Here is a 10261-nt window from a genome sequence, read left to right as displayed (position 1 = left end):
TCTGGCTGGGAAGTTGCTGACGTGGGGAGTCGGCTGAGGGCATCGGCTGGAATGTTGTCTTTCCCGGGCTGGTGTTTGATGACGTAATCGTAGGCGCTCAGCAGCAGGGCCCACCGCTGGATTCGCGCAGCGGCCATCACGGGCACTGGCCTGTCTGGGTGAAAAAGTGCAACAAGCGGCTTATGGTCCGTCATCAATGTGAAAGTATTGCTGAGCAAGTATTGTCGGAATTTCGACGCACCAAACACAAGTGCCAAGGCTTCACGCTCCAGCTGCGAGTAATTTTTCTCAGCTCCAGTCAATAACCGAGAGCGGAACCCTATGGGCCGAAGTACTCCGCCCCCGACATCGTGTGAAAGCACTGCGCCTATTCCGTCCGGGGAGGCATCGCATTCCAGGACTAGCGGCTTGTGTGGGTCAAAATGCGCCAGAAAGTCTGCGGATTTCAGAAGGTCTTTCACACTGCTGAATGACTGCTGTTGAGCGGTATCCCACTTCCACTTAGCTTTCTTCCGGAGTAGTTGATATAGGGGTGCCATGGCGGTCGATGCATTGGGAAGAAACTTGTGGTAGTACGTTACCATGCCGAGGTAGGACCTTAATTCTGCGGAATTCCGTGGTGCCTGAGCCTTAAGGATGGCGTCTATGTTTTCCGTCTTTGGTTGAAGACCTCGAGCGCTGATTCGATGCCCCAAAAAATCCACCTCTAGTTGGCGGAACTTGCACTTGTCTGCGTTCAGGCGCACGCCGTATTCCCGGAAACGCTTGAATACATCGTGCAGGGTGGTGCAGTCATTGCGTTTCTCTGCCACGATGACGTCGTCTAGGTAGACCTGAACACCCGGAAGATCTGCAAAATGGTCTCCATACGCCGTTGGAACACGGCCGGCGCGGACGCCACTCCAAAAGGCAGGCGAGTAAAGCTGAACAGTCCCTTATGCGTGTTTATGGTCGTGAGGTGCATGGCTTCCTCATCCAACGGAAGCTGGTTGTATGCCTCCCGCAAGTCTATCGTGGTAAAAACTTCCCCGCCATTTAATGTAGCCAGGATATCCTCCACCCGTGGCAACGGATATTGCTCAGTGCGACAGGCTTTGTTGACCGTTAGCTTAAAATCGCCGCAAAGGCGGATGCAGCCATTCCGTTTCACTACCGGTACCACTGGCGCCGCCCACTCCGCATGAGGCACCGGTACAATAATACCCGCGCCCGAAAGGCGGTCCAGTTCCGCGTCGACCTTTGGCCGAAAAGCATACGGAACTTCGCGTGCTTTCCAAAACTTCGGCACCACGTTTTCTCGCGTCTCGAAGTGTACCGGTGGCCCTTTTATGAGCCCTAAACCTGGCGCGAACACATCAGCGAATTCTGCTAGCAACCGGTCCACGTTAACGTCGTCAGCACCGAGTAACGGCAGTTGCTCACCTGACGTGTTCAGGTTCATTACCGGTGCCTCGAGCATGTGGAACGCTTGAATCAGGTCGCTTCCGCAGAGGTTTGGGCCGGAGCAACCAAGGACTTGCAAAGATCCAGCCATCGACTTGTTTCCGCACGAAACCTTGAGCTGAAGTTGTCCCCGCACTGGAAGCCGTCCCAGGAAGCAGGTGAGTTTCAATGGCGAACCACGCAGCTTCGGCCACACTGTTTTGTTCCGCTCATATGTGGGCCACGTGATGACCGAAACCGGCGAGCCTGTGTCGACCTGCATGTTCACTGGAACCCCACCACAATCCAAGGTGTGCACGATGGGTTGCGTAATGCCGACGTTGCCGATGTGACTGTCCGCTGCCTCCAGCGCGAACATACCGTCCGTGCCAGTGTCTTTCTCCCGCGACAAGGCGTGTACTTGGCGTTCTGGTGGTACCACCCCGAACCCACTCTCACGGCGGCAACAGGCTCGAGCGATATGACCTCGTTGTTTACACTTGAAGCATGACGCCGAGCGGAAGCGGCAATCCTCGGGTCCGTGCCCTTTTGCTCCGCAGCGGTAGCACCCAACAATCTGTGGCCGGCTTCGTGGGCGATAGGACTGGCCTCCCAGCGCATGCACACTTGCCTCAACGGTGGGGCTTACTATCTCTTGCGCGTTGGCCTCGGCCATTTCGGTAGATATCGCAATTTCTTCCGCTTCGCTCCTCGTCAGCTGTGGTTTCGCGAGTAGCTGCCGACGCACTCCGACGTTGTGCAGACCACACACGATGCGATCTCGTAGCATTCTGTCCAACGAAGCACCAAAATTGCAGGTGTCCGCTATCTGTCGAATCGCCACGACAAAATCCTTGACCGGTTCGCCGGGCAGCTGATTGCGGGTGAAGAACTTATAAGACTGTGCTATCTCGTTCGGTTGCGGCGAGAAGTGCTGCTTAAGCAAGGCTATCACTTGTGGGTACGAAAGTTCATTCACCTTATCCGGAGCACAACGTCCGCTCAGTACGTCGACGGTGTGGGTGGACAGTGCAGTCACCAGCAGGGCCCGCTTCTTGTTGTCTTCCGTGATGCCATTTCCCTCAAAGAAGGCTTCCAGCCGAACCTGGTCGCTCGCCTCGTCGAACTGCGGCGGGCTGGCGTATCCTCCCGTGGGTGCGGCGGTCATGACGGACGGAGTTGCCGCACCGCTTTTATCCCATCCTTGTCGCCACTGAAACGAACACGCCAGGGCCGTGGCTTGGCCAAGACAAAAACATTATTGCGATAGCGCGGGTTAATGTAGCGTTGTGCGAGAGGAGTTAAGGGGAAGGGAAGGAGAAGAAGCAGTGGTGATAACGGCGGCTTCGGCTGGCGTGACGTCACGGATACATCAAAAGGTATCAGCCCAAAGAAAAAAAAGCGCCGCAGCACCACCGGGTGGGCTCGAACCTCCAACCTTTCGGTTAACAGCCGATCGCGCTAGCCAATTGCACCACGGAGACAGTCCTGCTCCACTCTCACCACAATCAGAACATATCTTCAAAGCTATCAGCGCAAAGAAAAAAGCAACACACCACTTCCGGGAGGGCTCGAACCTCCAACCTTTCGGTTAACAGCCAATTGCGCCACGGAGACAGTCCTGCTCCACTCTCACCACCATCAGAACATATCTTCAAAGGTATCAGCCCAAAGAAAAAAAAGCGCCGCAGCACCACCGGGTGGGCTCGAACCTCCAACCTTTCGGTTAACAGCCGATCGCGCTAGCCAATTGCGCCACGGAGACAGTCCTGCTCCACTCCCACCACCATCAGAACATATCTTCAAAGCTATCAGCCCAAAGAAAAAAAAGCAACACACCACTCTCGGGAGGGCTCGAACCTCCAACCTTTCGGTTAACAGCCAATCGCGCTAGCCAATTGCGCCACGGAGACAGTAGTGCAGCACTCCCACCTCCATCAGAACATTTCTTCAGAGCTATCAGCCCAAAGAAAAAAAAAGCGCCGCACCACCACCGGGTGGGCTCGAAACTCCGAAATTTTGGGTAATAGCCGATCGCGCTGGCCAATTGCGCCACGGAGATAGTCTTGCTTCACTCTCACCACCATCAGAACATATCTTCAAAGCTATCAGCCCGAAGAAAGAAAAGCAACACTCCACTCCCGGGAGGGCTCGAACCTCCAACCTTTCGGTTAAAGCCAATCGCGCTAGCCAATTGCGCCACGGAGACAGTCGTGTTCCACTCTCACCACCGTCAGAACATTTCTTCACAGCTATCAGCCCAAAGAAAAAAAAGCGCCGCACCACCACCGGGTGGGCTCGAACCTCCAGCCTTTCAGTTAACGGCCGAACGCGCTAGCTATTTGCGCCACGGATACAGTCGTGCTCCACTCTCACCACCATCAGAACAAATCTTCAAAGCTATCAGCACAAAGAAAAAAGCAACACACCACTCCCGGGAGGGCTCGAAATTCCAACCTTTCGGTTAACAGCCAATTGCGCCACGGAGACAGTCCTGCTTCACTCTCAACACCATCAGAACATATCTTCAAAGGTATCAGCCCAAAGAAAAAAAAGCGCCGCAGCACCACCGGGTGGGCTCGAACCTCCAACCTTTCGGTTAACAGCCGATCGCGCTAGCCAATTGCGCCACGGAGACAGTCCTGCTCTACTCTCACCACCATCAGAACATATCTTCAAAGCTATCAGCCCAAAGAAAAAAAAGCAACACACCACTCTCGGGAGGGCTAGAACCTCCAACCTTTCTGTTAACAGCCGATCGCGCTAGCCAATTGCGCCATGGAGACAGTCGCGCTACACCCTCACCACAGTCAGAACATTTCCTCAGAGCTATCAGCTAAAGGGAAAAATCGCGCCGCACCACAACCGTGTGGGCTCGAACCTCCAACCTTTCGGGTAACAGCCCATCGCATAGCCAATTGCGCCACGGAGACAGTCGTGCTTCACTCTCACCACCATTAGTACATATCTTCAAAGCTATCAGCGCAAAGAAAAAAGCAACACACCACTCCCGGGAGGGCTCGAACCTCCAACCTTTCGGTCAACAGCCTATAGCGCTAGCCCATTGCACCACGGAGACAGTCGTGCTCTCCTCTCACCACCATCAGAACATTTCTTCAGAGCTATCAGCCCAAAGAAAAAAAAGCACCGCACCACCACCGGGTGGGCTCGAACCTCCCAAATTTCGGTTCATAGCCGATCGCGCTGGCCAATGGTGCCACGGAGACAGTCGTGCTCCACTCTCACCACCGTCAGAACATATCTTCAAAGCTATCAGCCCTAAGAAAAAAAAGCAAAACACCACTCCCGGGAGGGCTCGAACCTCCAACCTTTCGGTTAAAAGCCAATCGCGCTAGCCAATTGCGTCACGGAGGCAGTCGTGTTCCACTGTCACCACCGTCAGAACATTTTTCAAAGCCATCAGCGCAAAGAAAAAAGTAACACACCACTCCCTGGAGGGCTCGAATTTCCAATCTTTCGGTTAACAGCCGATCGCGCTGGCCAATTGCGCCACGGAGACGGTAGTGCAGCACTCCCACCTCCATCAGAACAGTTCTTCAGAGCTATCAGCCCAGAGAAAAAAAAAGCGCCGCACCACCACCGGGTGGGCTCGAAACTCCAAAATTTTGGGTAATAGCTGATCGCGCTGGCCAATTGCACCACGGAGACAGTCGTGCTTCACTCTCACCACCATCAGAACATATTTTCAAAGCTATCAGCCCGAAGAAAAAAAAGCAACACACCACTCCCGGGAGGGCTCGAACCTCCAACTTTTCGGTTAAAAGCCAATCGCGCTAGCCAATTGCGCCACGGAGACAGTCGTGTTCCACTCTCACCACCGTCAGAACATTTCTTCACAGCTATCAGCCCAAAGAAAAAAAAGCGCCGCACCACCACCGGGTGGGCTCGAACCTCCAGCCTTTCAGTTAACGGCCGAACGCGCTAGCCAATCGCGCCAGGGATACAGTCGTGCTCCACTCTCACCACCATCAGAACATATCTTCAAAGCTATCAGCGCAAAGAAAAAAGCAACACACCACTCCCGGGAGGGCTTGAAATTCCAACCTTTCGGTTAACAGCCGATCGCGCTAGCCAATTGCGCCACGGAGACAGTAGTGCAGCACTCCACCTCCGTCAGAACATTTCTTCAGAGCTATCAGCTCAAAGAAAAAGAAAGCGCCGCACCACCACCGGGTGGGCTCGAACCTCCAGCCTTTCGCTTAACAGCCAATCGCGCTAGCCAGTTGCGCCACGGAGACAGTCCTGCACAACTTCCACCACCATTAAACTAATCTTCAAAACTATCAGCCCAAAGAAAAAAAGCGCCGCACCACTCGCGGGTGGGCTCAAACCCCAACCTTTCGGTTAACAGCCGATCGCGCTAGCCAATTACGCCACGGAGACAGTCGAGCTCCACTCTCACCACCATCAGAACATATCTTCTACGCCATCAGCGCAAAAACAAGCGAAACACCGTCCACGGGTGCGCTCGAAACTCCAACCTTTTGGCTAACAGCCGATCGCGCTAGCTAATTGCGCCACGGAGACAGTCCTGCTCCACTCTCACCCCCATCAGAACATATCTTCAAAGGTATCAGCCCAAAGAAAAAAAAGTGCCGCAGCACCACCGGGTGGGCTCGAACCTCCAACCTTTCGGTTAACAGCCGATCGCGCTAGCCAATTGCGCCACGGAGATAGTCCTGCTCCACTCTCACCACCATCAGAACATAACTTCAAAGCTATCAGCCCAAAGAAAAAAAAGCAACACACCACTCTCGGGAGGTCGCGAACCTTCAACCTTTCTGTTAACAGCCGATCGCGCTAGGCAAATGCGCCATGGAGACAGTCACGCTACACCCTCACCAACGTCAGAACATTTCCTCAGAGCAATCAGCCCAAGGGAAAAAAAGCGCCGGACCACTACCCTGTGGGCTCGAACCTCCAACCTTTCAGTTAACAGCCCATCGCACTAGCCAATTGCGCCACGGAGACAGTCGTGCTTCACCCTCACCACCATCAGAACATATCTTCAAAGCTATCAGCGCAAAGAAAAAAAAGCGCCGCACCACCACCGAGTGGGCTCGAACCTCCAAAATTTCGGTTCATAGCCGATCGCGCTGGCCAATTGCGCCACGGAGACAGTCGAGCTCCACTCTCACCACCATCAGAACATATCTTCAAAGATATCAGCCCGAAGAAAAAAAAGCAACACACCCCTCCCGGGAGGGCTCGAACCTCCAACCTTTCGGTTAAAAGCCAATCGCGCTAGCCAATTGCGTCACGGAGACAGTCGTGTTCCACTCTCACCACCGTCAGAAAATTTCTTCAAAGCTATCAGCGCAAAGAAAAAAGCAACACACCACTCCCGGGTGGGCTCGAATTTCCAATATTTCGGTTAACAGCTGATCGCGCTAGCCAATTGCACCGCGGAGACAGTCGTGCTCTCCTCTCACCACCATCAGAACATTTCTTCAGAGCTATCAGCCCAAAGAAAAAAAAGCGCCGCACCACCACCAGGTGGGCTCGAACCTCCAAAATTTCGGTTCATAGCCGATCGCGCTGGCCAATTGCGCCCCGGAGACAGTCCTGCAATACTTTCACAACAAGCATAACATACCTTCAAAGCTACCGGCTCAAAGAAAAAAAGCGCCGCACCACCCCGGGTGGGCTCGAACCTCCAACCTTTCGGTTAACATCCGATCGCGCTAGCCAATTGCGCCACGAAGATAGTCGTGCTCCACTCTCACCACCGTCAGAAGATTTCTTCAGAATATCAGCCCAAAGAAAAAAAAGCGCCGCACCACCACCGGGTGGGCTCGAACCTCCAACCTTTCGGTTAACAGCCGATCGTGCTAGCCAATTGCGCCACGGAGACAGTCGTGCTCCGCTCTCACCACCATCAGAACATATCTTCAAAGCTATCAGCGCAAAATAAAAAAGCAACACACCACTTCCGGGAGGGCTCGAACCTCCAACCTTTCGGTTGACAGCCAATCGCGCTAGCCAATTGCGCCACAGAGACAGTCCTGCTCCACTCTCACCACCATCAGAACATATCTTCAAAGGTATCAGCCCAAAGAAAAAAAGCGCCGCAGCACCACTGGGTGGGCTCGAAACTCCAACCTTTTGGTTAACAGCCGATCGCGCTAGCCAATTGCGCCACGGAGACAGTCCTGCTCCACTATCACCACCATCAGAACATATCTTCAAAGCTATCAGATCAAAGAAAAAAAAGCAACACACCACTCTCGGGTGGGATCGAACCTCCAACCTTTCGGTTAACAGCCCATCGCGCTAGCCAATTGCGCCACGCAGACAGTCGTGCTTCACTCTCACCACCATCAGAACATATCTTCAAAGCTATCAGCGCAAAGAAAAAAGCAACACACCACTCCCGGGAGGGCTCGAACCTCCAACATTTCGGTCAACAGTCTATAGCGCTAGCCCATTGCGCCACGGAGACAGTCGTGCTCTCCTCTCACCACCATCGGAACATTTCTTCAGAGATATCAGCCCAAAGAAAAAAAGCGCCGCACCACCACCGGGTGGGTTCGAACCTCCAAAATTTCGGTTAATAGCTGATCGCGCTGGCCAATTGCGCCACGGAGACAGTCGTGCTTAACTCTCACCACCATCAGTACATATCTACAAAGCTATCAGCGCAAAGAAAAAAGCAACACACCACTCCCGGGAGGGCTCGAACCTCCAACCTTTCGGTCAACAGCCGATCGCGCTAGCCAATTGCGCCACGCAAACTGTCCTGATCAACTCTCACCACCATCACAACATATCTTCAATGCTATCAGCCCAAAGAAAAAAAAGCAACACACCACTCTCGGGAGGGCTCGAACCTCCAACCTTTCTGTTAACAGCCGATCGCGCTAGCCAATTGCGCCACGGAGACAGTCGCGCTACACCCTCACCACCGTCAGAACATTTCCTCAAAGCTATCGGCCCAAGGGAAAAAAAGCGCCGCACCACCACCGTGTGGGCTCTAACCTCCAACCTTTCGGTTAACAGCCCATCGCACTAGCCAATTGCGCCACGGAGACAGTCGTGCTTAACTCTCACCACCATCAGTACATATCTTCAAAGCTATCAGCGCAAAGAAAACAGCAACACACCACTCCCGGGAGGGCTCGAACCTCCAACCTTTCGGTCATTAGCCTATAGCGCTAGCCCATTGCGCCACGGAGACAGTCGTGCTCTCCTCTCACCACCGTCAGAACATTTCTTCTGAGCTATCAGCCCAAAGAAAAAAAAGCGCCGCACCACCACCGGGTGGGCTCGAACCTCCAAAATTTCGGTTCATAGCCGATCGCGCTGGCCAATTGCGCCACGGATACAGTCGTGTTCCACTCTCACCACCTTCAGAACATTTCTTCACAGCTATCAGCCCAAAGAAAAAAAAGTGCCGCACTACCACCGGGTGGGCTCGAACCTCCAGCCTTTCAGTTAACGGCCGAACGCGCTAGCCAATTGCGCCACGGACACAGTCGTGCTCCACTCTCACCACCATCAGAACATATCTTCAAAGCTATCAGCACAAAGAAAAAAGCAACACACCACTCCCGGGAGGGCTCGAAATTCCAACCTTTCGGTTAACAGCCGATCGCGCTAGCCAATTGCGCCACGGAGACAGTAGTGCAGCACTCCACCTCCGTCAGAACATTTCTTAGAGCTATCAGCCCAAAGAAAAAGAAAGCGCCGCACCACCACCGGGTGGGCTCGAACCACCAGCCTTTCGCTTAACAGCCAATCGCGCTAGCCAGTTGCGCCACGGAGACAGTCCTGCACAACTCCCACCACCATTAAACTAATCTTCAAAGCTATCAGCCCAAAGAAAAAAAGCGCCGCACCACTCGCGGGTGGGCTCGAACCCCCAACTTTTCGGTTAACAGCTGATCGCGCTAGACAATTACGCCACGGAGACAGTCGTGCTCCACTCTCACCACCATCAGAACATATCTTCTACGCCATCAGCGCAAAGAGAAAAAAAGCGACACACCGTCCACGGGTGCGCTCGAAACTCCCACCTTTTGGTTAACAGCCGATCGCGCTAGCCAATTGCGCCACGGAGACAGTCCTGCTACACTCTCACCACCATCAGAACATATCTTCAAAGGTATCAGCCCAAAGAAAAAAAAGCGCCACAGCACCACCGGGTGGGCTCGAACCTCCGACCTTTCGGTTAACAGCCGATCGCGCTAGCCAATTGCGCCACGGAGACAGTCCTGCTCCACTCTCACGACCATCAGAAATTTCCTCAGAGCTATCAGCCCAAGGGAAAAAAAGCGCCGCACCACCACTGTGTGGGCTCGAACCTCCAACCTTTCGGTTAACAGCCCATCGCACTAGCCAATTGCGCCACGGAGACAGTCGTGCTTCACTCTCACCACCATCAGAACATATCTTCAAAGCTATCAGCGCAAAGAAAAAAGCAACACACCACTCCCGGGAGGGCTTGAACCTCCAACCTTTCGGTCAACAGCCTATAGCGCTAGCCCATTGCGCCACGGAGACAGTCGTGCTCTCCTCTCACCACCATCAGAACATTTCTTCAGAGCTATCAGCCCAAAGAAAAAAAAGCGCCGCACCACCACCGAGTGGGCTCGAACCTCAAAAATTTCGGTTCATAGCCGATCGCGCTGGCCAATTGCGCCACGGAGACAGTCGTGCTCCACTCTCACCACCATCAGAACATATCTTCAAAGCTATCAGCCCGAAGAAAAAAAAGCAACACAGCACTGCCGGGAGGGCTCGAACCTCCAACCTTTCGGTTAAAAGCCAATCGCGCCAGCCGATTGCGTCACGGAGACAGTCGTGTTCCACTCTCACC

General features: G+C 53.7%; 1 protein-coding gene across 1 annotated transcript; it reads right to left on the bottom strand.

Annotated features, from left to right (window-relative positions):
* Positions 1-823: 823 nt before the first annotated feature.
* On the bottom strand, positions 824-2590 carry LOC142783732 (uncharacterized). The gene has a single exon (XM_075882311.1). It carries the CDS (start codon positions 2588-2590, stop codon positions 824-826), a length of 1767 nt encoding a protein of 588 aa, XP_075738426.1.
* Between the last annotated feature and the right edge of the window lie 7671 nt (positions 2591-10261).

Source organism: Rhipicephalus microplus, unplaced genomic scaffold, assembly GCF_043290135.1.
Source record: "Rhipicephalus microplus isolate Deutch F79 unplaced genomic scaffold, USDA_Rmic scaffold_12, whole genome shotgun sequence".
NCBI lineage: Eukaryota > Metazoa > Arthropoda > Arachnida > Ixodida > Ixodidae > Rhipicephalus > Rhipicephalus microplus.
Note: the sequence above shows the minus strand (reverse complement) of the source record. Positions and strands in the feature narration are given on the sequence as shown.